At 62.7% G+C, this 24367-nt stretch overlaps 2 protein-coding genes across 5 annotated transcripts; one reads left to right on the top strand and one right to left on the bottom strand.

Annotated features, from left to right (window-relative positions):
* Positions 1-118: 118 nt before the first annotated feature.
* On the top strand, positions 119-8915 carry BIRC7 (baculoviral IAP repeat containing 7). The gene is made up of 10 exons (XM_064496914.1): positions 119-256; positions 830-891; positions 1527-4859; positions 5664-5763; positions 6064-6142; positions 6231-6276; positions 7076-7279; positions 7564-7635; positions 7773-8037; positions 8725-8915. Exons 3-9 carry the CDS (start codon positions 4532-4534, stop codon positions 8030-8032), a joined length of 1089 nt encoding a protein of 362 aa, XP_064352984.1. The 5' UTR covers positions 119-256; positions 830-891; positions 1527-4531; the 3' UTR covers positions 8033-8037; positions 8725-8915.
* A 133-nt stretch (positions 8916-9048) lies between these two features.
* On the bottom strand, positions 9049-23225 carry NKAIN4 (sodium/potassium transporting ATPase interacting 4). 4 transcript variants are annotated; one of them, XM_010987864.3, is made up of 7 exons: positions 23097-23225; positions 18302-18439; positions 17244-17324; positions 16085-16279; positions 12276-12336; positions 10983-11067; positions 9720-9839 (listed from the first exon to the last, which is right to left on the bottom strand). In XM_010987864.3, the coding sequence occupies exons 1-7, from the start codon at positions 23148-23150 to the stop codon at positions 9830-9832; spliced, it is 624 nt and encodes a 207-aa protein (XP_010986166.2). In that variant the 5' UTR covers positions 23151-23225; the 3' UTR covers positions 9720-9829. The 4 variants fall into 4 exon arrangements, with proteins under 4 accessions (XP_031289312.1, XP_031289314.1, XP_010986166.2 ...); XM_031433456.2 differs by lacking the exon at positions 10983-11067 and having other exon boundaries at positions 9726-9839; XM_031433452.2 differs by lacking the exons at positions 10983-11067; positions 12276-12336 and having other exon boundaries at positions 9049-9839.
* Between the last annotated feature and the right edge of the window lie 1142 nt (positions 23226-24367).

The following is a 24367-nucleotide window of genomic DNA, read 5'->3' as shown; positions in this document are numbered from 1 at the left end:
GGGCAGGCTGGGAGGCCGACCTGCTGCCACGCGCCGCGCCTGCGCAGCGCCTTCCGGCGGGACGGATCTCGCGCCCGGGGCCCAGTCTCGCGCGGCGGCTCAGGGGCGGGGCGAGCCCCGGAAGTCACGTGGGCGTGTCCAATGGCGCTGCGGGGGCCGCGACTCAGGGGGTCACCTACTGGGCCTCGAGCGCGCAGCCGCAGCGTGGGCAGTGGTGCTGCAGAGTCTCGGCGCCTGCAGCCGCTGGCTGGCTCAGGTAGTGGGCCCGATGACACCCCTGCGCTGGTCCCCGGGACGGGGAGAAGCGAAGCCAGCAAGTGCAGCCACCCCGAAAGCCACTTACAGCAGGCTGCAGTCCACTGTACCCTGCTGCTCGCCCCAAACGCCCCGCCGGCATCCCTCGGAGGGGCGCCCAGGCGCCGAGCTTTGCTGTCCTCGGGGCGGCTCCTTGGTTTCTGCAGCAGCTGTCCCGGTAGAGCCCTGGGCTCGGGCCTCCCTGAAGGTCGGCTTTGCAAGCACTCTTGGATCTACAAGGGGCTCCCCAGTTTATAACCAGTTTGCATGTTAGATTCTTGACTCCGGGTTTCACCACGGGAAGGAAAAGAGAGGTCAGCTCTGCATGGCGCCCTTTTGGGCCTTTTGGTCTCTGTTCAGGGGTGGACAGCCCCTTCTTGGCTCCAGCTTCCTGAAGGGAGCCCAGTTCCCACTTCCTACTCACTTCCATGCCTTAACCCACGGAAGGTTCCAGCCTGGATGTCCCTCCTGGCTCTTGGGCCCCTGTGACTACTTCCCAGCATGGCTTCCAAGTGGGTCTTTTCTTCTTTACCAGCTCTGGCAGGTGTACCACCCTCACAAGGCCCAGGTCTGGGTCCTGTCCTTGTCCTGCTGAAGGTAAGAGGCCTGGAATGTTGGCTCTCTCCATTTCTGGTGGCCCCAGGTGTCCTTGGTGCTCTGTCTCCATCATCACATGGTCTTCTCACTGTGTTGTGTCTTGACTCTTCCTCTTCTTATAAGGACATACATCATTGGATTTAGGGCCACCCTACTCCAGTATGAGCTCATCTTAACTTCATTCTATCTGCAGCGACCCTGTTTTCAAATAAGATCACATTTCCAGGTAACAGAGGGACACTATTCAGCCAGTACAAGGATCACAGGTGATGTCCACTGAAAAAGTTGGAGATGAGCTATAGGACTGAGCAGTGAAAGGAGTAGCCCCCAAAACTGAGGCCTGAGGAGGTGTGGTCAGATCAGCCTGCTGACCGGGGAAGGGGCAGACAGGATCTGGTAGCCACCACCTCCCCACTACCCTCCAGGCTGCCACCCTGCCAGCTGGGAAATCTGGCAGTGTCCCTCACTGATCTCAGTGAAGGGGGAGAGCGAGGGTCGTCCAGGGCAGGGGGCAGCGTGGTCCCAGCTGGCAGGAAACATGGGACCCCAAAAGCCCTATGAAGGGACTATGTGGGCCCAGCACTGGTGGCTGAAGCCCTCAGATCAGCCTCAGGGGAAGCCTTTTCCTCTGCCAGGCATGAGGACACAGGAAGGTTGGTGTCAAGGAGTCTAGAGCGAGCTTCCTGTAACTGCAGAGCACCACTACCATGGTCCAGCTGTGAAGAAGGTGAGAGAAAACTGCTCCAGTCTCACCTTTCCAGCCCAGCTTCTCTGGGACAGGGAGGCCCGGGTCCAGCAAGCTGGGGACAGAGTAGTTCCTGGCACAAGTAGGTGTGGTAGGGGCCTCAAATGACACTGACCAGCTCAGGCTTTGGAACAGCACAAGAACCTCTGGGGCAAAGATGGCCCAGCCCCAGGGTCTGTGCTGGGACCCATGGGCTCTCCCACTGTCCAGAACCCTCTGCTCCTGCCCTCCCCACCTGACCCTTGGCCATCCTCCAGCTTCCAGGAGCAGCTGAGTCCATGCAGGCACGGGGTACAGAGGTCTCCTCCCCTGCAGGTCCAATGGCAGAGAGAACCCACCCCATCCTGGACCCTCTACCTTCAGGCACCCCCTCTCTGCCGGACCCAGCTGGTATGGGATTGTGTATACATTGCCAGCATTGATTTAAAGAGATTTGATTTTCTACTTATTTCAAAGGCATATGGGCACATGGTTAAAACCCTCGTCTTCGTACTCGAAAGTACAGGGTGGAAGACGGAAGGTCTCTCACAGCCTGTTCAGGTTCCATTGTACAGCTGTGTAAGGACCCCTGGAGGGAGGTTCCTGCAGGGGGGTCCCTGGGTCAGAAGGCACTCACATTGGCCACCTGCATGTTGTCAGATCTGGCAGGTTGCCCCCAAGAGAGGCTGTGCTGATTCCCCAGCAGGGAGCTGGGGGTGGGGCCTAAGGGGCGGTGGCCCTGGCCATGGGTCCCTCAATGGCTGGCTTCTAGGGGCCTGCAGATGAAGACAGCCTTCCACCTCGCACCTCAGCTAGCACCTCCTGACTGGCTCCAGGGTCCCCCTGACCTGCCCTAGACAGCCTTGCACCTCCCTGTGCCTCTAGTGCCCTTGAGGACCAACCAGACAAGCCTCCACTGCAGCTGTTCCCTCTGCTTGTGGCACCCTTCCCTGCCCTCTGCACAGCACGCTCAGCTGCTTCTTCCTTTCTTCTCCCGTGAGAGTGGTCTGTCCTACCCTTCCACGGCTCCTCTGCACCTCATGCTCACCCTGGGGCCACTTGGGGCCCAGCCAGGTCATCAGTTGTCTGCAAGAGCTCTGCTCGACCCATGCCTGAGACGCCCTGCCCCAAAAAGGGCCTCCTTGTGAGCTTGAAAATCTACAGAGTGTGAAGGAGAGAGGGAGAGGCAGAAAGACAGAGGTTTTGAGCCCCTGTAATCTGTTCACCACCCCCACCCCCGAACTCAGCCCACATGGAGTTGGGATAGGCAGTACCCGTTTACCCTTGCAGCCTATCAGTTCAGCTTTCCCTGGAGGCCTGCTACCTGCTGACCATGGTTAGCAAGCTCCCTGATCCAGCCCTTCCTGAAGCGGAACCCAGCAATCCCCTGGAGCCCTGGGCTGGGATCTGGGGCTGGAGATGGGACCTCTTACATCTCCAGATGAGGTGGTCTGTCCCGTCAGTGAACATTTCAGGGTCTGCAGGACTGAGACAAGAAGGCGCCACCGTTCAGCCTTCCCTCCTCCCATGTCAAGCCCCATGTCATGTCTTCCACTCACCCCCAGCCTCCCAGCTCTGCCTCAAGGGGCACCTGGGCTTGGAGAAGGGCAGGAAGGAGCCAGGCTCAGCTGTGCTGAATCATCTGCAGGGACAGGCCGATCTTCCTGCCCAGGCCTGTGGCCACACATGCCCATGAAATCGTCTGATTTAATAAGCCCCAGTGATGTGGACTGGGCTGGGAAGACAGCCCTGAAGCTGTGGTCCAGATGGCTGCACGCGGGCCCATAGCTGGGTTAAGGTCTGGAGGTCCAGCCTCAGCCCTTGGGTGGGAGGAGCCCAGGATTGGGTCTGCCCTGGCTCTCGCTCTCCCCAGGCGGCCTCTGCTAGCCCCTTGTGGCTCTGCCCGCTGGCCACTTGCCCAGAGCCAGGGAACTGGGCCCAGCGGCTAGGGGTGCACAGGCTCTGAGGCCCCCAGGAGGGGAACCCACGGCAAGGACCCCTCTGGCACACACCCAGCATTGGCATGTTGCCCACTGCCTCCTGCTGCTTCCTGCAGTGACCCCCAAATAAAGTTCTTACACCCTGGCCTTGGTTTCAGGGTCTGCTCTGGAGAGCTCTACTCAGAGTGGAGATGAGGCAGTGCAGAGCATCCTTCTCTAAGGGGGAGTAAAATAAAACCCATCCTTCCCCCTCCCTCCACCCCTTTCGCTCGATTTCCACCAAACGTTATGACACTCTGGCCCAGGCTCTCGGGACCCCACAGAGAACCACAGCAGACATGGCTCCCACCGCCCACGTGACTGCCTTGGCTGCCCCATGTCGTCCCTGTAGAGGAGGCTGCCCTCCCCTCCTGGGCGGCACTGCCTGCCTGGCTCAGGTGACCTGGAACCTTCTGCTTTCAGAGCCCCCTGGCGCCTGGCCCAGGAACTCAGAGCCAACCGACAGCAAAGCCCACCCTTTCTCCCCTCCCCTCCCCGGAGGTCCCAGAGCCAGGACCAGCCCTCTGCTGCCTCGGGAGGGGTCTTTGTGCTCTGGCCCCTCCCCTTGTACCAAGACACCACCTTCCCCTGAAGCGTGGAGTGAGGGCTGCAGCCCCAACGGCGGCCCCACCCGCTGAGGCCCCTGCCCAGGAGCCCCATGACACCTCCCACTGCAGGGAGCATGTGACACGGGCTGTCACACTGGACCCTTCCAGAAGGTGGTAGGCCCCAGGGCCCCTCCCAGCCCCTGGGGGCATCTGGTGGACAGGACTGTTCCTGCCCCGTTGCCCAGCTGTTGGAAGCGAAGGCCACGGCTGTTTACGGGCAGGGCCCAGGGACCAAGAGCCCCGAGGCGGGCTGGCTGGGCACATTCCAGGGCTGGCTGTCCAGGGGCCCCGTCGCGGCTGCAGAACTGGTCAGGACTGCTGTTTTCTCTATGGGGCTGGAGAACAGGGGCAAATGTCAGTACTGTGGCCCGGAGCCGAGCCACTGGGTAGCTGGCGGCAGCCCTAATGAGGGACACCGTGAGCCCCACTTTCGGTGTGGCCACACCCAGCGCCAGGACCACACGGATGGGCAGATCCTGAGCCAGCTGCGCCCCCTGGCAGAGGAGGAGGAGGAAGAGGGGCCTGGGGCCTTGTCTGCCAGGCCCGCCTTCCCCGGGATGGGCTCCGAGGAGCTGCGGCTGGCCTCCTTCTATGACTGGCCGCTGACCAGCGCGGTACAGCCCGAGCTGCTGGCTGCCGCCGGCTTCTTCCACACGGGTGAGTCCTGAGGGCCTGGGGCCATCCAGGACCCTCCCGGGCTGGGGCTCCACCTTCTCCACGGAGCCCCTCCCCCATGGCAGGGAGGTGCTGGCCTGATGCAGAGGGCCGCAGGGCCCTTCCACACCTGTCCCCGGCCCTAGGGTCTCTCCTGGGCTCGTGCTTCAGATTAAGTGCACCCGGGGAGAGGCCAGAACAGCACAGATGGACCCTGGTGTCAGGGGTCAGTGGTGGGACAGTGGGGGCCGAAGGAGAAGCAGGAGGTGGGGGGCATCCGCAGGGCCCCTGGGGGCCAGGGACAGGCTCTAAGAGGATGAGTCTGTTGACAGCATGGGGTGAGACAGAGGTGAGGGCTGCAGGGGCAGAGATGCGGGGTCCCCACCCCCGGGTGGTGTCAGCCTCTAAAACCAAGCCTGGCAGCAAACAGTCCCTTCTTGTGGTCACTGGGAATCCATCCTGAGGAGGTGACGCCTAGGGTGGAGGTGTGGGGGGCACTTCTGTCTCCAAAGCTCTGCAGTGACACGGGATGTTCTGGCTGGGCGGCCCGTCCCTCAGCCTCTCTGTGAACAGCACAGACACCCAGCAGTTGCATTCCCTTCCCGAACATTCACCAAACATTTGCCTCGATTCTGGCAAGTGCTCCAGCCACTGTTACCCCCGTTCCCCCTGCAATAAAACAGGCACGAGTGAATTCCAAGGAGAATGCAGGGCAAGGGGGTGGCAGAGGCCAGTGGGAACCCCCAACCCCAGCCTTGAGGGACACTCCTGGCCGTGTGAGGGGCCAGCATCTCTGCTCTGCCCCAGGCCAGCAGGACAAAGTTCGCTGCTTCTTCTGCTACGGAGGTCTGCAGAGCTGGGAACGAGGAGATGACCCCTGGACGGAGCACGCCCGGTGGTTCCCCAGGTACTGGCTCTGTGGGGGGGTCCTGGGGCTGGGCGTGCACCAGCCTCCCCTGCCGTGTCCCGGGGTGTAGGGTCTCAGGGACGGGGCCCCATCCAGATGGCACTTGTGCTGTTTCTTCCTTGACGCTCAACAGACCCCGACGCAGCAGCCCCAAGTGTCTCCTGCGGGGAGTCTGGGGGAGCGGTAGATGATGGCGCCATCCCTGCCAGGCGGTCTGCAGGGCTTGCCCTGGACCTGGTGGGGGTGGCTCTCTGACAGGGCAGGCCCACTGGCCACGGGGCTCCTGACCTGCTCCCTCAGGTGTGAATTCCTGCTCCGGACAAAAGGAAGGGACTTTGTCTGCAGCGTCCAGGAGTCTTGTTGCCCGCCAGGCTCCTGGGTGAGTTCTGCCTGTTCTTAGGGCTTTGGGGGGCAGGCGGAACGGGTCCCTCCCACCCTGCTCCACAAATGTTCTCTGGTCCTTCCAGGACCGATCAGAGGAACCAGAAGACACGGGTCCAGCCGCCCCCTCAGGTGAGCCAGGGTGCGCGGCCTGGGCCCTGCTCCCTTGGGCATCTCCAGCCTGACTGTGGCTGGGGCTGTCGGGTGCCCCCTAACCTCCGCAGGACAGCCGAGAGTGAAGGGGTCTGAGCTGGCCTCATGGGGGGGCTCCACAGACACCATGTGTGCGTCCAGGACTCCAGTGAAGCCAAAGCCATCCCCTACGACCACAGAACTGGCCACCGTGGGCACGGCCATTCCCAAAGGTGGCCACGGGGGCATGGAGAGGGGCGGCCTTTGCCGGTGTGTCTGCCAGTCACCCTTCAAGAGCTCACTTGGCCAGAGTCACCAGCACACAGAGGAGCCGCCGTGCTGAGCTCTGCTTCCCGTGTGGTGCTCAGGACCCAGTGGGGTAGGGTCTGAGGGGCTCCAGGGTTCAGGTCCCGTGCTTCCACCCAGCCCTGTAACACATGATTCTGCTCTCTGAGCCTCAGTGCTCTGAGCTGTGAAATGGGATGGAGCCAACCTCATTTGGGATTGAACGGGGTCCAGTGATGCCCCGGGAGCAGCACCTGGTGTGTCGCAGGACTGTCTGTGGCCGCTTTGGTCTCAGGCCTGTCACCTTCCCTGTGTGGGGGCACCTCTGATCCAGGCACTGGGAACACAGCCCTGACTTGGGCATGGCTGGAGCAGCCATGATGGCCACAGGGGCCCTCACGTGGAGGTGGCCCTGGTGACGGATCAGAGTGGCAGGCCACTGCCTCTTTCCTAGGACCCCGAGGCCCTGGGCCCTGCCTGCCCTGCGTCCAGCACCCCTCATACTACCTTGCAGATGCTGGGGACAGCCAGGAGTGGCCCGCGTGGAGCCAGTGCCCCGCCGTGCAGGCCGTGCTTGGGATGGGCTTCGGGCAGGGCCAAGTGTGGCAGCTGCTGCAGCGCAGGTACCGCCGGGCGGTGCCGACCAGCGTATCCGCGTCCCAGCTGGTGGCCGACCTGCTCCAGGAGGAGGACAGGGGCCGGGCTGTGGGGGCCAGAGGTACCTCCGCCTCTCTGGACACTGCCCCCACCTTTCCTGCCTCACTGCTCCCACAGTGCCCGGCACACAGTGTCCATGGCACCACGTGAGGTGCTGCACAGGCAGAGCGCCCCGGTGTGGAGGGGGAGCCCGGATTCTGGCGCGCTGGGCGGGGCGGGGGGCAGATGTGGTGGCAGGGGCTGTACTGCCAGTCAGAACTGGACCTCGCCTGCAGCCGGCTGTCTCTGGGCCAGGCCTTACCTCCCCGGGGACCTGGGCCTTAAGGCTCTTCTAACTGCCCACAGCTCCTGTCCACCTGGGGCCTGAGCTGCCCATGCCCAGAAGAGAGGCCCCGTTGGAAGGAGCCAGGGAGCCAGGTGGAGGGGGCGCCTAGGGTGGGAGTGGGGCCGGGCCTCCTGCCTCCTGCGGTGGGGGCGGCCACCCCTGGTCTGGCCCGCCTCCCACATCTGCCAGCACAGAGGGCTGAGGTCAGGGTGTGGGGATGGTGTCACAGGTCGCCCTTGTGGAGAAGCGGGTGGAGCCCAGGCCCAGTGGGTGCTGGTGGCCCCAGAGTCCCCAGGAGCGCGGGATGCAGAGGAACAGCTGCAGCGCCTGCGGGAGGAGCGGACCTGCCGCGTGTGCCTGGACCGCACCGTGGCCGTTGTTTTCGTGCCCTGTGGCCACCTGGCCTGTGCCGAGTGCGCACCCAGCCTGCAGCTGTGCCCCATCTGCAGGGCCCCCATCGGCAGCTGCGTGCGCACCTTCCTGTCCTAGGCCAGGTGAGTGTTTGGCCACCAGGCTCCCCCTGAGATTTTGGAACGGGCCTGGACAGTGGCCACAAGCATGCCGTCTCCTGTGGTCCTGATGGTGGCCCAGCGTCGCAGGGACCGGGGGGGGGGGGCAGGAGATGGCACTTCTTACTCCCGCCACCTCCCTGGCCCCACAGATGTTGCCCGTCCACTCCCCCTGGTGCTTGGGTACCTGCACTGAACTCTTCTCAACGCAGCATCCCAGGCGGCCACTGCCACCCTGCTTGGGCGTGTTAAGCCACACCCACTGGGCACATCTCTGCCCGGGTTTCTTAGTACTCAGAGGGATGGTGCCACCCGTCCAGCCGGGCATAGAGGGCAGCAGCCTGGCCGAGGGTTGCTCAGCTTCGGGGGTGTATGGAGAGCACATGCCGCCCTTGTCAAGGGGAGGGGGCTGGGGTCTGCCTGAGCGTGGACCCCACGGGGATCCCAACCTGGGAGCAGAGTCCTGATGGAAATGCATGGTGTGGGGGGGGGCCCTTCGGCGTCACGGAGGTGGGGGCAGGAGCCACGGCCTTCTCAGGGTCTCTGTGCTCCAGGATCTCCCCAAGAATCTTCCGGGGTGGAAGTAGCAGGGAAGGAACCTCTCAGGGCTGAGGGGTCCCAGCCGGGTGGACAAGCCAACTGGAGCTGCTGCTCCCACCTCCTCCCCTCCAGGAGCTGTGGGTACCGCTCCAGGAGGGCACCCCACTCGCTCAGCCTGTCCCTTGGCCCACTCGGCGGCCCGTTGGGGATGGCTGAGCTGGTGTCCAGCACTGACCAGCCCAGCGAGGAAGAGGGAGCTGTGGACGGCTTGGTGGAGGGGGTGGGAGCCTACCTGTGGAAGCTTTGGAAGAGTCGAAATAAAGTGTGGGTTTTCCTTGGACAGTGCTCTGCAGCCTCTGTTCCAGAACCTCCAGCCCCTCCCCACTACCCTGCCCCAAACAGTCTGTCCCATTCCAGGCTATTTGCCCCTCCCGTTCGCTCCCCACTTTCCCTGGTTCTTCTCTTTGGCCTTGGGCCACTCCTGAAACTAAACTTGTGAATACCCCACAAGCCCCTGCATCTCAGAAACATGGTCTGGAGGGCAGGTTCCTTTTAATCCACTTGTGGGCACCTTGGGGGATGCCCTAGGACTATTTCATGGGGGGGGGGGCTTGAACAGGACCCGCCCCCCATCAGCACATTTCCAGGCAGCTCTTGTCCTGTGGCTCCTGGGCAAGCCCAGCCCCCACCCCAGGGTTCCACCAGCCACAGCACCTGGGGCAGGTGGGGCCTGGGTGGGCACAGTGTTGAGTCAGGAACCTGCACTCGGGTGGGGGTCTCTAGGGACTCATGCTGACCTTCATGGTGGGGTCACACTTCCCCATCTCGCAGTCCTGGGGCCAGCCCCTCTCCCCAGCACGGGTGTGTGCAGCGTCTGGGTGCCTAGCTGCCCCAGGACAGGGCTCCCAGGGAAGGGGGCTCATTGGACAGCAGCCCCAGGCCTGCTGTGGACAGAGAGCAACCCTAGTGCTGCCAGAGGCCAGGTATGACATTTCCTTCTGTGTCTTTTTCTTTCTTTTTTTTTTTTTTAAGAAAAAGGAAACAGCAAACTTTTTGATGTTGCATCCATCTTCCACCAGCTCAGGTCCAGTCACTCGACCCTGGGGCAGGTGCTCAGCCCCTGCAGGGTCCCTGGGGCAGGAAGGCCCAGTGCGTCCCGCTGCCTGGCGTCTGCTCACCATCTGCAGTGGGTCACTGAGGCTGGTGGGGTCACAGGAGGGGGTGGGCGCTCCTTCACTTACGCAGGCCTGTGGGGGCGAGGTGGGGGTGAGCAGGGTCAGAGAACCCGGAAGGAAAGTGCAAGGGGTCAGCGGTCAGCAGGGGCGGCTGTACCCTGTTCCCTTCCAGAACAAATGGGACAAAATCCAAGAAAAGGAAGGCTTCCTGGCCTTTGGGAAAGGGCCAGGGGCAAGAGGCTGAACTTCTGCCAGGCCTGGCCAGGACTGCGGCTTGCCACGGAAATCTCAGGGCCTTGTCCCTACACAGCTGACTTTGGCCACAGGCACCTCAGTGGGGTTTGGGCCAGGAGACTGGGAGCAGAATGAGGGGCTCACCTTGGGTCCCTCTGGCCACCCAGATCCATGGCTGGAGGGAAATCCCAGAAGCTTGTCCAGCCTGGCAAGCTCTTCCAGAGCCTGTGTGTCCAGGCCATCAACTCCCACACACCTTGCCCTGGCTTGGGCGCCCGAGCGAGGTCCCCTACTGTGGGAGCTGGACACCTGCTACCTCTGACGGCCCTTGGCTGACGTGGGTTACTTAGAGGATAGAAAGGCTGGGAGGCTGCCAAGAGGGCCAGAGTCCCCAGAGGGTAGCTGCAGTGTGGCCCCAAGGGCAGGCTTGTCCCTGAGGGCCAGGGTGGGACAGAGGAAGCACAGCCCTCCCAGGAGAAGGACCACCAGCTGCCTCTTCTGACCCCAGCTTTCAGGATTCCACGTGGGACAGGGCCCGCAGCAAAGGTCCCTTCAGAGGAGGTGGGCCAGCAGCCCAGGTGCCCCGACCTGAGGCCTGGGGAGTGCAGGGCCGTGGACACTGCTTTTCAGGAGGGAAGTGTGACCCTCCAATGGCAGGGAACACCTCACACTTCCTGCCACGGTGAGAACTGGGAAAATCGCCACGTCACCTCCCGGGAGGAGGCCTCTCAGCGCCTCCTGGGTCCCTGGCACAAAGCCAGCTCAGCTCCCACTCCCACAGACCCTGCTGGGTGCGGCGCTCTGCACCCCCAGTCCAGGCCTGCTGCCGGCGTGAAGAGACCTTGGGAAGGTGGGAGATGGATGGACGGATGGGTGATGGATGGACAGACAGAAAGACAGCTGCCTGGTGAGGCTTCCCAAGGTGGCTGTGCTAACCGCACTGGCCAGGCCAGCCGGGGCAGGCTCTGCGGCCGTACTTACAGGTACGCCTGCTGGAACAAGAGGCTGGAAGACTTTTCATTGACATGGTAGAGAGGAAATGGGTCAAATCCACCAATGAAATCAACTGAAAGAAACCAAGACCCAAATAAAACAAACCCAAACAATGGACAAGATGGCAGAGTGAGGTCGTCCCCAAGCACAAACACCCCTGCAGGGATGCAGAGGCAGAGAGGCAGCGGCCTGAGGTGGCGCCCCGGGCGGGCGGGCTCACACAGGAGGATGAAGGGCGGACTCCCGCTGGGGGAAAAGCTTCAAAGGATGCTGGCGCTCTCAGGAGGCTGCGGGGGCTGCCCGGCTCTCCCAGTCACAGCACCTTGAGGTGGTGGCTGCACAGTGCATTCCTGGCCAGGGCTTGCTGAGCAAAGCTAACACATTCTGAACCCCAGGGCTGGCTCCCATGCGAAAACGTTTTAGTGCGACCGACACAGGAAGCCCCTTCCGTTTCTTCCCAGCCAGCTGTGGGCTGAGTGACGGTTTGGGGGTCTCACCACACAAGGACTGAAGGTATCTGGGGGCTGGTCCAGGAGTCAGCCTGCTCTCTGAAGGATGTATGGACCGCCTACCCAACGGCCGCCTGACCTCTGGAAACAGGCTCTGAATTCAGATCCCAACCCCAGAGAAGCTGCTGCCTGTGGAGCCACGGCGCTCTCCCCAGGTGCACCCAGCCCCGCCCACCCTGACTTCGTCCTCCTCTGCAAGGTCTTCCTCTTCCCAGGAGACCCTATTGGAGCCTGAGGCAGTCAGGGCCAGCGAGAGCACCCCAGCGTTGACGCTGCAAATTAAAGCACAGTCCAGGGGGCTCATGGGTGGGGGATGTACGAATGCTCTCAGACGGGCCCAGCCAGAGCTGGGGCCTGAAGCGGCCCCAGGTGCAAGGAGGCACTCGGCGGGGCAGCGGGGCAGTGAGGGCACTTTCCTCTGTAGGTCAGAACTCAGCCTTCCGCCTGCAACAGCTGTGGGGATCACTGGGGGCCAGCCCGCAGCACAGGAGCCCCCAGCCCGGGGGAGCAGGGGTGCACTGCGCCCTGGTGCCGCAGCCCGGGACCCTCCTCATCTCTTCTCAGGTGGCTGGACCGTCCCCCAGGCCAGGGGGGCCAGGACAGGCCAGGACCTCTGTGGCACAGGGACCCATTTAAGAGGCCAGGTCTCAGGCCTGGGCCATGACAGGCCTCTGTAGTCGATGTTCAGCTTCCCTTTCCCTCCCCCACTGCCTGGTGGGGCCAGACGGCTCACTAAGGGGCTTTGGCAGGAGGCTGGTGGCCGCACACTTACAGCTGTCCTCCTCCTCGGTGAAAACACTGACCACATAACAGGCACAGATGAAGCCCAGGAGCTGAAAGACATGAGAGGATTCTCAGGGCGAGGACCCGGGAGCCGGAGAAGCATCATTACGGGAAGTGGGCCCCAGGGCATCCTAACTATGAGGCCACTGCCCTCTCGGCCTCTGTGTCCTCGCCTATAAAACACAACAAGGAAAGAGATCCCTTGGCCTCCTAAGCTCTGGAGTTCTAACGGCGTCGAGTCCCCACTGTGGGGGGAGCACCTCTGCGGGTGAGGGGGACACATGAGGGTGAGGGGGCCAGTGGACAAGCAAGTCAGGAAGATGACCAAGCCCCTGCTTGAACAGGGGGTGAGATGCAGAGAGAAGCCCTGGGAGACCCGTAGCCACGGCCTGGATGGGCCCCAGGCCGACTGTGCCCCCAGCGTGACACCCCCATTACAGACGGGCTGTCCTCCCTGGGGTCTCTGGCCTTAAGCAGACAACCACTGGGTTTCTCCTCCTGGGGGAGCGGGCATCTAGCGGCAGCCACAGAGGACAAGTTTTGAGCCCACCAAGCTGCACGGTTTGGAAGAGAGTGCCGGAGAGAGAGACGGAGGCCTTTGCCCAGCAGGCGACTGCGGGCAGAGTGGATGGGGCTGGCTGCTGCCCTGCGGGAGTCGAGGGCTTGACCTGGCAGAGATTCTTCAGCCAGGCTCCTCAGAGGATGCTCAGACTGCAGGGGAAAGAGGACAGGCGAACGCCCGGGCCCCAGGGCTGCTAGGAGAAAGGGCTTCCACTGAGACGGGCAAGGCCGGCACTGCCCACGGCTGGCCCCTCCGATCTCGCACAGCCCAGGCAACAGTAACCATGGGGTGAGTTACTCCCAAGTGTGGAGTTTACTGGCCTCATGGAACTGCATCCTCTCTGATGAGAACGAGGGGGCCCGGCTCCAGCCCTCAGCACACAGCGGCCTGGAGCAGACAGCAAAGTGCATCTCGACACTGCAGGGGCAGCTAAGGAGGGGCCCACAGCTCCCTGTGCTCCCAGGATCCTTGGAGGGGCTGCCCCACCCCAGCTCATCCCGGAGGCTCTGCAGAGGGAAGCCTCTTCCACAGAAGCTGGAAACCTGAGAGGTGGCCCAGGACAGTGAGCTCATGCCCTCTGACCTCCAAGCCCAGTAGGTCAGACCTCCACGCTCTGGGGCATCACCAACTGTCTGATCACCCCCACACCAGGTGGTGATCTCGACCTCCAGGACATAGCACAGAGGATGGTCCCAATGGTGGTGGGTCATAGGTGCCCCAGCTGCCCCGGGCAGACGTTCCCCCAACATTCCCCACCCTGCATGGTGTGGATGGTCCACCCATGGGCTCCCGCGCCCTCCAGCTTGGGGTGGCCAATGGGGAGCCCAGCAGGAGACTAGGGGGAGGGAGGGGGTTGGGGGAGAAGCAGGACGTATATCTCCCAGTGCCTTGTCTGCAGGACTGCCTCCCAGCCCCGGGGCCACAGCTCTGCAGATCTCTGTGGTGTACCATAACTCCTCCCTGCGTCCCTTCAGTCCAGCGTGGCAACGGCTCAGCCACAGCCCCGAGGGAGTCTGGTATCCCATGTGGTCTCCAACAGGGCACCCACCCTTCACTAGCCCCCAGGAATTCACCTAATCTGAATGCATCATTTGTCTTGGTGGGACCTCGCCTGATCAGGGGAATAAACAGAAAAGATGTTTCATGGGGATTCCTGCCATGGAGAAGCTAAGCAGTCTTCTGAGCGAGGTGGTGGGGAAACTGCAGCCTGGGAGGGGACAAGAGGCTGGTGGAGGAAGGGGAACAGGAAGGCAGCCACTGGCACAGGAGCAAAGGGCTGAGGGAGCGAGAGACTGGCCCTCCGTCAGCGAGACCTCAGGGGGTGCACTTAACCTTTGTGTCTTGGTTTCTTCACCACAGAACAGGCCCAGTGTGCCTCCAAGGAGGAGGTGGAAGCCTGTCTGTCCAGGCGGCAGGTCAACGGCTCCTCTGTGCCTGTCTCTTTGCCGTTGCACAGCAAACTTGAGACACCTTCCCAAGCAGCCTTTCCTGGCACCGTGGGCCCAGGGGGAGGCCGCCCACAGGAGCCTGGAGCTCCTCTTGGGAGAACGGGGCGCAGCCCTGGGCGCTGGCCGCGGTGCTGAAACCTCCACAGCCGCCCTGCTCCTCCTCGGCGGGGCGGGGCGCCGGGGAAGGACGTCCCAACTGCCTCTCCTGTGCCCTCCAGTCCCTCCTCCTCTCCTCCTCCTCTTCCTCCTCCTCCCCCTCCTCCTCCGGATTCGGCCCAGCTCTTCCGTGAGGCTCTCAGACGGCCCGCAGGACCTGCTCCCCCAGCCCACCTGTGCAGCCAAGGGTCTGCTGCTCCTGGACCCCCGAGGACAAACAGCAGAGGCTGACAGGTATTCAGAAACTCGCACTTCACTGCAGAAATCCCCAGCGGTGTCTCCCCCAACAGTGCACAGCGCTTGCGCACCAACAGCACGATGCAAACGCCCTGCGAGAATCGTCACTTGTCCTTTTCCAGTTTCCTTTCTGTTGCCTGTTCACAAACCCTGTCAGTGACTTCAGAAGTTCTGACTTGTATCCTTGGCAAGTGGTTCTTTCTCTTTTCGAGCAACGTACCCTGGTTCCCACGTGTTTTGGGGTAACCGGAGCCCTCTTTTTGCCTCAGCGAGTAAACCGTGGTGGGAGAGAGGAGGTCCCAGCACCTGAAGGAGGGGCAGCGCCCAGGCGCCCCGAAGTCTGGCTTCTGTTGGACCTGCAAGAGTGGGGGAGCGGGCAGCCCAGCAAGCTCTCACGGCTGCCCCCACGGTCTCGAGCCTCGTGCCAGGGGAGGCCCTCGACTTGGGATTCAGTTTCCGATGTCAGCTGCCAGCGCAGAACCTTTGTCCTGTAAACCCAACACCCACTGGGACATGTTGGCATCGACCCAGGGGGTCAGGAGCCCCCAGATCTGACCAGTGCCCTGCGGTGGCCCACCGCGCGTGCCAGAGCCCTGGAGTCGGCCAGCTGCCAGGCACTTACTTGCTCAGCCCACTCTCCGCCCTCCCTCCACATCAAATCGTTTCTCTGCAGACAAAATGCCTGATGTCTACTGAAGTTTGAACTTCAGATACACGATGAAACTATTTTTAGTAAGTACAGCCAAAAAGTGGCATGGAACACGCTTACAGTAAAACTTACTTGCTGTTTATCTAAAATTTAAATTTAACTGGGCGTCATGCATTTTTATTCACTGAATCTACACCCCTAACTCTCAACGTAGCAGGAGCTGAAAGCGGCCAGTGTGCCAGCTGGCTAGGTCTCCGCCCCCCTTTCCACGACCCACTGTCGGGCGGACATGGAAACAGTCCTTCTGACTTGGAGGAGGCTGTGGAGAAGCTCTCGGGGCTCCTCACCTGCCCATGCTGCCTCCAGGGTGGGGAGAGGGCTGCAGGAGCCTCCATCCTGATCCCTCCCACAGAGGGCCCCCCCTCACCTGGCCCCCCCCACCCCACAGCATCACCAGAGCCTCCGGTTCTGTCCCCTCGTTTCATCCTCACTCCGACCCTGGGGTTGGAGTCAGTTCCGAGCCCACTTTACAGAGCGGGGCACTGAGGCTGAGGTGGCCCAGGCCACACAGATGGGAGAGGGGGTGTGGTTCCTTAACCCTTGGGCAGGGATGGGTGGGAAGGGGCTCCCAGCCCTGGCAGAGGACAGTGGTCCTGCCTTGTGCAGGAAAGGCCTGGGACCTGGTCCCATAGCAGGATGAGCCCCCTCCACCCTTCCCCTCCTTTCCTCCCCTCCCCCAAGCTCACCGCCACCAGGATCTGCAGGGTGCTGTGCAGGGCCTCCACGTAGCCATGCTCCAGGGTGCAGCCGATGGCCGGCACTGGGGCCTGGCTGTCTAGAGGGCCCAGGCCAGCTGCTGGCTCCTCTCGCAGACAACCTGGACCATGCTCACGCCACCAGGAGCGGTGCCGGGAGAGGTTGAAGGTCAGGAGCTTGCTGTCCTGGGGTGAGGGGGTGGAGCTAGGTTGGTGCCAGGGACATGGTCAGCCTCCACCCACCCCAGCCCAGCGTGGGCGCCCAGACCTCCCACTTCCCCTGCCTGCAGAGGGGGGCAGGGGCACCAAGGCCCTCTCGGCCATTCTCCTGCAGGGAAGGCCTTGCTGTTCTTGCCAACAGCCCCCGGCTCACAGCCCCTCCTCCAGGAAGGCCTCCCTGCCCAGGTCGGACCCCCAGGACGTGCTCTCACAGTGCCCTGGGCCCCTCCCTCACCTCTCCAGCGAATGCTGCCGTTTCAGGTGTATTTGAACTAAGGTCTGTCTCTCTCAGTGCCGCCCCAGGTATGGTCCCAGGGAGCAGGGGCCGTCTGCCCCACCGCACACCTGCCATCCCACTCCTGAGCATCGTGCAAGGATGAACTGAAATGCTTTGTGTGAAGGGCCCAGATCAGCAGCTCAGGCAGGATTCACTCACACGGGCGCTTCCGCAGCACATGGCTTGGATGTGGTGCCCCCTCCCCACAGGAGGGACCCTGGGCTTTATCAGCATTTGAAAGAGCCGCAGGAGGACAGTGTCCCCTCTGGCCACACCAGTGCTGTTTCCATCTGCATGCCTCTGCCGAGGCTGGGCCCTCTGCTCCCCTTCCCCAGTCCTGACTCTCCTTCCAGGCACTGCCCAGGCTCCAAGGCCCCCTCTTCCAGGAAGCCTTTTTTGGTGCATCTCCTTCCAGCTGGTGACCACTTGCCCAGCAATGCCCACAGCCCCTCATCCATCCATCACATCACTTTCCCCAGACATTCACTGAGTCATTGCTGTGGGCCAGGAGTGCTCTGAGTGCTGGAGACAGAGGCATGAACGTTCTCTGCCTTGGCCGGGGGAAGCAGGCGACAGACAGACAAACACATCCAGTGCCCACGGGGCCTGGCCAAGACCCCCTCCGTTTTCGTGAGTTCCCCCCATTTTACTCACCTTGGAGAGGCCTCCCACTTCCAAGTAGAAGCAGATAATGAAGATGTTCCAGGTGATCCAGGCGGCTGCCCACACAGCGTACTAGGGAGACAAGAGAGGGTAGGGGGAGGTGAGCCCAGACCTTGGAGGGGAGGGAGCCCAACTTGCTTTGGCACAGTGCCTTTGGAGGACGAGGCCTCTGCAGCAGTAGAGGGGTCTCTGCTCCCTGAGTCTGGAGGCCAGGGTGTTCTGTTCAGAGGATGACCATCCCGAGCCCCCTAGGGACAGGTCTCAGCCATGGAGCCTCATACACTGTGCCAAGAGGGTGGCTGGGCTCCTGCTCCCATGGGAAGAGGGGCGCCCAGGAGATGGGGCTGCCGGGACAGCCAGCTGGAAGGACCCAATCTCCTGGCCCAGAGGTGCCCATGGCCCGTCCCAGGTGGACCAATGATAAGCAAGGGTATGAGCAGTCTGAACCCCCAAAATCCACCCAAAGAGCCCCTGAGATCTGCTGCAGGGAAAGGAGGGCTGCCAGCTGGCACCTGCTTTTGTCAAGTTTTACTGAGATGCAGCCACGCCCGGGCTGTGCCAGTGCAGAGCCAGGTACCCTCCACGGAGACCATGGCCCACAAAGCTTGGGAGACCCACATCTGGGCTTTTACAGAGAAGTGTCTGCTCCAAGCCCTGGTTGAGACCAATTATTTTGATCTGCACTGAACGAGAATGCTGCTCCGCTTGGAGAAAACTTTCTGGACATTGTTTGAGCATCTCCAGAGACGGGATGGCAGTGGGGGGAGGGGCAGGGCTGGCGTACACTGGGTTCCAATCCTGCCTTGAACCCCCAGCAGGTGCTCTGCACCCCAGTTTCCCAGAACCATCCCCAAAGCCACAATTTCCAGGTCTGAACTCTGGAACTTATCCAGGCTTTGGGAAGGTTTGAGCCCGGGGTTCTGGAAAGATGGTGTATGGCTGAAATCCTGGCCTTTCCGGGTTTCCTGACAGAACTGTCACTGGAGCCCCCCTGCCAGACCTCCCACCCACCTTCCTGCAGGGGAAGGGCCGGAGCACAGTGGACTCACCACCACAATATAACGAGGCCTGTACTGGATGGTGCCGAAGAGCCCCAGGATGACCACTACAATGTGGACGAAGGTGGCCAGGATGGGCACCCACTGGTAGCCCAGGAAGTCAAACACCTGCCTCTCCAGGGCGGTGACCTAGGAGCAGAGCGGGCCTGTGAGGGGCGGCGGACCCCCTGGGGGAGGCCCCGGCCCCCCTCTCCTGCCTGATCATCACCATCCAACACCCACTGCGGTCCTGGCTCTTCCAACAAAAATCTCCAAATGAGTTGGATGGGCCTGGGAGCATCACTGCTGGGGTGTTCCTCCTCCAGTGAGCCCCCGTCCTCAGTTTCCTCATCTGCAGAATGGGCTCACAGGGGGCTGCCCTAAGGGGGCTGTAGGGCCAACAGCAAACAGTGGAAGGTGAAGGCCTGGGACACGGGTCTCAGGGTGCTCTCGGCCGCGAGCAGATGCTGGGCTCCTAGGCCCCCCAGATCAGCACCCTCCTCGTCTGTGGGGCTCTCTCACCATTTTGGGGTACTCCTCCCCTCCGAGGACTTTCTTTACCCCAGCTCTGTGGACGCCAGCCCTGCAGGCATGGCCAACAGAGGACCAACTCGAGGGAATCAGAGACACCTAAGGAAACTGCTGTTTCATACGTAGGGAGACAGACTGGCTCTGAGCTCAGTTGACTTCAGGAAGCAGTCATTCATTCCTTCATTCACTCATTCATCACGTTTGTGGGCCGACGACACACTAGGAGAAAGTACAGCTGAATCCGCTGCACCCCAGACACCATCCCACCCGTGTTGAGGACAAGGAAAGCTGGCGCAGCAAGGGCAAGAAAGGACCAGCACGTCCTGGAAGGATGGTGGCAGAGAAGGGACAGCAACCCAGCAGGGCCCATGGCTGCTTCCCACGGTTTCCCCACAGGCCCACTGCGCGCCCAGCACTCATTGCCACTGGACAGACTACGGAGGCAGGCGAGAGCCATCCCGAAGCACAGCGCCAGCAGAGGCGGAGACGGGGTGTCAGCTGAGCCCTGGGGTGGGGAGGACTCTGAAGGGCCGGGGGTGGGGTGGGGAGCCCCTCCCAGCAGGTAGCCTCAGGCATGGGAGGGAGACGCCAGTCTTCCCACAGCCAGGCAGGCTAGGTCACTGCATGCCCCTCCTCAGGACTAGCTGGGCTGAGACCAAGAGCAGAGGGGAGAGGGCAGGACGGGGTGGCAGGGGCCAGCCTCCCTCCCACATGGCCTGCTGGCCACAGCCAGGGAGCTCCGCACCCCTATCCCCCACCCTGGCCTGTGTCTTGGAGCCCTCTCCGGACCCCGACCAGCCCCCAAGAAGCAGCTGCTGTGGGAGCGTCCTGGGCACTGCCCAGCTGCCATGGACGGCCCCGAGCTGGGGGCATATATTTCCAAGAGGTTTCAGGGAGGGGGACATTCCAGGCATGCCCCTTGGAGGGCTGGGGTCCGTCCTAGGAGACAGCTGGGGTGGAGAGGCAGGAGCAAGTGCACAGCAGTGCATCACATCAGGAAATGGCCCTGGTGTTCCCACCAGGACAGCGTCCCCCTGCGAGTCACGAGGAGGAGGCTCCCAGCCACGGGGCAGAGCGCCTCCCCTCCATGGCTGAGGTGGACGCCATCAGGCTGCAGCCTCCCTGATCACAGCCCTGTGTCCTTCACCCCCAAGGTTGCGAACCTCAGCGACAGTCCTGCTCGGTGGCTTTCTAGGAAAGGGACAAAGGTTGGAGGGTGCTAACAGGCTGGGGATGGCGAAGAGGGGCCAGTTCAGGGCCGCAGACACACCCGGGGGTGACAGCAGAGACGTAGCTGTGGGTTACAGGCCCCCACGTGCCCAAGTTCCCACCGCTAAGCTCGATCCCTAACTGCAGCCCCAACAAAGTCCCCACACATGGCACAGAAGAGAGTGGTAATTATGTGCCAGGAAGCAGGGGGAGGATTGGGGGCTCCTCAGAGGGGTCCTTGGCGCTGATTCTCAGAGCTCCCCCCCAGTCAGCAGGCACAGGACAGAGGGCTGCCCAACAACCTCCATGCCCCTGGACAGACCAGGCCAGACATTCACACGGCAGGGAGGACCTTGACAAGTCAAGCTCTGGGCCAAGGCAAGGGCTCCAGCCACTGTCTGGTCTGGGCTCCAGGGCCAGGGGCTGGGAGCTGGCTGCGCCCCAGGGCTGGGGGCTGTGAGCCGGCTGGGCCCAGGGCCGGGAGGGGGTGTGTGTGAGCTGGCTGTGGCTGCGAACAGGCTGCCACACTCAGGGCTCTGAGCCACACCCAGTGTTACCTCACGATGTCCGTGTGTAGGGGTCCAGGCACATCTTAGCTGTCTTCTCAGCTCAGGGTGTCACCAGACGTAAATCAAGGGGCCAGCAGGGACTGAGCAGGGTCTGTCCTGAGCCTCCTGACCTGGGTAGGGGGCTGCATTCTTTTGGGATGACCGAAGCTCCTGGCCGGACAGGGTGTGCATCCCTGCTAACCACTCTCTAAGTCTGAGGGGGTTCCCAGGGTCTGCTCACAGAAGAGAGACCCTGCGCTGGCAGGCTGGCCAGCACAGGTGGCGGCCTGTGGGACATCTTTTCATTCTGAAGCCAAAGCACTGGAAGGCTCAGCACCCTGAGATGCCTCAGTGGCCGCCTGCCCACCCCAAGCCCCTCGCTGAGCCCTGGCTCCTGTCAACGCCTGGGGCACAGCCCGGGAAAGCTTGGGCAAAGGTCAAGCTATTCTTCAGGGAGAAGGCCCTGGGATGGTCGGGCCTTTGTCCCATAGCTGGGTAACGAGAAAACTCGCACACTTGTCAAAAACAGAAAAGCAAGCCAAGGACCACCCCGCCCACAGCCTCCCCCTCGGCTCCCCAGCCCCACACACGGTGACCAGAGCGGAGAGGGTGTCAAACCTCTTCCCACTACGCTGGCCCCTCCACTGGGCAGAGCAGGGGTGGGTGGACAGCCAGGACAAAAAAGCCTTTTTTTGTAGTCCCTGCTGCCTTTCAGCTCTGGCCACTGGCAGCACGGGGACACAGCTCTGTTCTGCCCTCAGGCTCACCTGGCTGAGACCAAAGAGTCTGCGAGAAGCCCCATCCAGGGAAACCCTGCTGCCCTCCAGCCTAGAGAACCACCCCGCATCAGCTGTAGTCAGAGTCCCAGCGGCCTGTGCCAGGCCCACCTGTGCACCATCCCCTGTCCTCTGCTGGCCAGACAGGCAACATGGCCCAGCCTGATCCCCAGAGCCCTGGGGCCTCCTCCCTCACCCACTGCAGCTGTTCCTGCTGCTCTGAATCTCAGCCCACAGTCGCCCTCAGGTGCATCCCTCACACCAAACTCAACCCACAGAAGCCAAAGTCATGCCACCGCCGAAGCAACTCTGCTTCCTGATGCCCGGATACGGCCAGCCAGCTGCCAGCCTCCAGACTGCAAAGTTCCCCGTCAGCCGGGGCTCCTCCTGTCCTCCTACCCATGATCCCTTCTTCCCTCCCCTGCCCCCTAGCCCCATCCCCAGGACGGATTCTGGCCACAGAAGGAGCCCTCCCACCCAAAGACAGTGAGTGACACCTCTGCTCCAAGGCTTGCAATAGCTCCCTATTGCCAGCGCAACAGTCCTCAGGCCTCACAGCCTGCTGCAGAGCCCAGGCTCTCCCTCCACCTTATCTGTCCAGCAAAACCCTGCAGACCACCCACCTTCCTCCATGCTCCCCATCTGCCTGCCCCCCATGCTTCCGCAGCACTCAGCTCACAGGGCAGCTCCAGTACTCCTTCCTTCCTCCAAACAGGACATACCAGCCTGTGCATCTCAGCCCCCTGCCAGCCCTGTCCCCAGGCAAAGGACAGGACCCCAATCCTGGCACAGCCATGGGTGCAGGAGGACTTCCTACTCACAACATCTTTGAAGCAAGCCCTTCCTCCTCCCCATCAGCCCCCTCTAGCTCAGGAGGAAGCACCCTGCCAGCTGAGCCAGGAGCACACCCAGCACCCTTCCACAAAGCAGCATTTCCCTTTTAAGACCAGAGTTCCAGGAACCTATCAGCATCTTCTCCCCAGCCCTGGGCCTCTACTCCAGGGCTCTAGGAGTGAGAACTACTCGGAGTCCCTGGAGCTCTAAGGGCAGGCGAAAACTTGGCCAAGGGATGTCCAAGTTCTTTGACAAAGCTTTGTACCCAGGGGGCCCAGCTAATCCTGGACACAAGAGACAGAAACGCAGCCCCAGGCACCCGCCTCTTCTCCACTCCCCATCTCCCCTGGCCAGGGCAAAAGGGGAGGGGCCACCTCCTCCACCGGCTTGGGAGGGGCCAGGGGCCGGCAGGGTGGGCCTCACACACCCCACATCCCCCACACCCCAAGACAGACACACACACACCCCGGTACACGCTCCTTGCGTGCACACTTGGGGCCACACACACTTTCTGTCACGCGTGGACGCCGGTGCCCCTTCCCCGCCGCGCGCACAGGGCTTGGAGATCGAGGGCTAGGCGCCCGGGCCTGAAGGCTTTTGTTCCTCGCCAGCCAATTCCAGCAGCTCCCCAGCACCTGCCCAGCCGCTTGGGGCCCCGCGGCTGCCCCCGAGATCCGCTCGCGGGGTTGCACCGAGGGGCCGTCGGGGTCGCGCACAGGGCGCTGGCTTCCCACGCCCCTGGCAGCTGCCGGGAACTTCGGCCGCAGAAGCTCTCGGGTCTGAGCTGTGCCCAGTCAGGAGCCTCCAGAGGCAGGCGCGGACCCAGCGGGCAGGGCTGGGGTCGGGGGACGGCGCCCAGATCCCCCATTGCGCAGGGACTGCGGGTCCCGAGGAGGGGTCGCCACTCACCAGCTGGAAAGTGCAGAGGAAGATGAGCGCGCAGCGGCCAGAGCAGCAGCCCATGATGTCTGCCCGGCTCGCGGGCGTCGCCTCTGCCAGTCTGAACCAGAAGCCACCCGCGCGCGGGATGCCCAACGCCTCGGCCCGCAGCCCCAGCAGCGCAGCTCCCCCCATTCCTGCCCCCCCCCCGCCTCCGGCCCCGCCCCGCCGCGCAGCGCCCCGCCCGCCCCGGCCCCTCGGCCCCGCCCCACCCTGCAGACCACCCCCATTCCCGGCCCTGCCGGCTCTGCCATAGATCCCTGGTCCCTTCAGTCCCTGGCGGCCCCCGACCCCGCCCCACAGACTTGAGACCGCCTCTGGCCAGGTCGCACCAGGCACATCCCTCCGTCCTCCCGCCCTCCCCTCGCCGGCCCTTGGCCCTGGGCCAGTCCCTGCTCGCCCCCTCCTCGGGCTGCCCTCGGCCCAGCTCCGCCCCTCGGAATAACAGCTGCGCCTCGTCTTTCTCCCACAGCCCCAGACTGGACTGGAAGCCTCTGAGGGGCTTCTCGCCAGCTGGGGAGGGGGCGAGGAACCCTTTCTTAAAGGGGCGATGGCACGACTCCTCAGGCTGTGTGGAGCGGTGAGGGTCAGCCTGTGGCCCAGAGACAGACCCAAAGCTGCTGCAAAGCCACTCCGCAGAGTCCAGGAAAACCCCATGATACTCTCCTGCCAGGCACCTCCTGTGCTTGCCCTGGGTCTTTGAGTGACCTACCCAATCAGCCTCCTTCCTGGTGAGGCCTCAGGCACACCGCATTCCTGAGGCATCCTGGACCAGCTCAGATGTCCCCCTCCTGGGGGTGAGGACCCAGGAGTAGGAGGAGGGGTGAGCTGGCCTACCAGGAGCTCACCTGCCCAGGCAATGTGGGGGAACCTGCAGGCCAGGTCTGCTCTTTGAGGGGCCAGGCCAGGGTCAGGCCTGAGGGGAAGAGAGGGACCTGGGAGACCTTGGGTTGCAGGCAGCCCTGGGGCAATGGTCCTGCATTTAGTGGGGGGAGGACTGGGCCAGGACCCCGATGTGCAAAGGTGCAGAGGTGGGACTGACAAGGTGTGGGGCAGATGGTGAGAGGGGAGGCAGGTAGGGTGGGGCCCAGCAGTTTGGGCACAGACTAGCTTGGACTTTATTCTGTTGGTCATAGGGAGCCACTGGGGTCTAGATCAGGGTAGGCCGTGACCAAGTGACTCTTGTGCTGGGAGGCAGGAGGTGGTCCTGGCCAGGACCTAACAGAGTGGCAGTGGGTTGG

Source organism: Camelus dromedarius, chromosome 18, assembly GCF_036321535.1.
Source record: "Camelus dromedarius isolate mCamDro1 chromosome 18, mCamDro1.pat, whole genome shotgun sequence".
Classification (NCBI taxonomy): domain Eukaryota; kingdom Metazoa; phylum Chordata; class Mammalia; order Artiodactyla; family Camelidae; genus Camelus; species Camelus dromedarius.
The sequence above is the reverse complement of the archived record's forward strand: the minus strand, read 5'-3'. Positions and strand labels throughout refer to the sequence as shown.

Bases quoted from the DNA above. Each gene is read 5' to 3' on its own strand.
- BIRC7 (XM_064496914.1), top strand. From the start codon at position 4,532: ATGGGGCTGGAGAACAGGGGCAAATGTCAGTACTGTGGCCCGGAGCCG. The intron at 6,143-6,230 runs GTGAGTTCTGCC...TGGTCCTTCCAG, and splicing joins GTTGCCCGCCAGGCTCCTGG to GACCGATCAGAGGAACCAGA. The intron at 7,636-7,772 runs GTGGAGGGGGCG...ATGGTGTCACAG, and splicing joins GGAAGGAGCCAGGGAGCCAG to GTCGCCCTTGTGGAGAAGCG.
- NKAIN4 (XM_031433452.2), bottom strand. From the start codon at position 23,150: ATGGGCTGCTGCTCTGGCCGCTGCGCGCTCATCTTCCTCTGCACTTTC. The intron at 18,440-23,096 runs GTGAGTGGCGAC...CTCTGCTCCTAG, and splicing joins TCCTCTGCACTTTCCAGCTG to GTCACCGCCCTGGAGAGGCA. The intron at 16,280-17,243 runs GTGAGTAAAATG...CCCTCACCCCAG, and splicing joins AAGTGGGAGGCCTCTCCAAG to GACAGCAAGCTCCTGACCTT.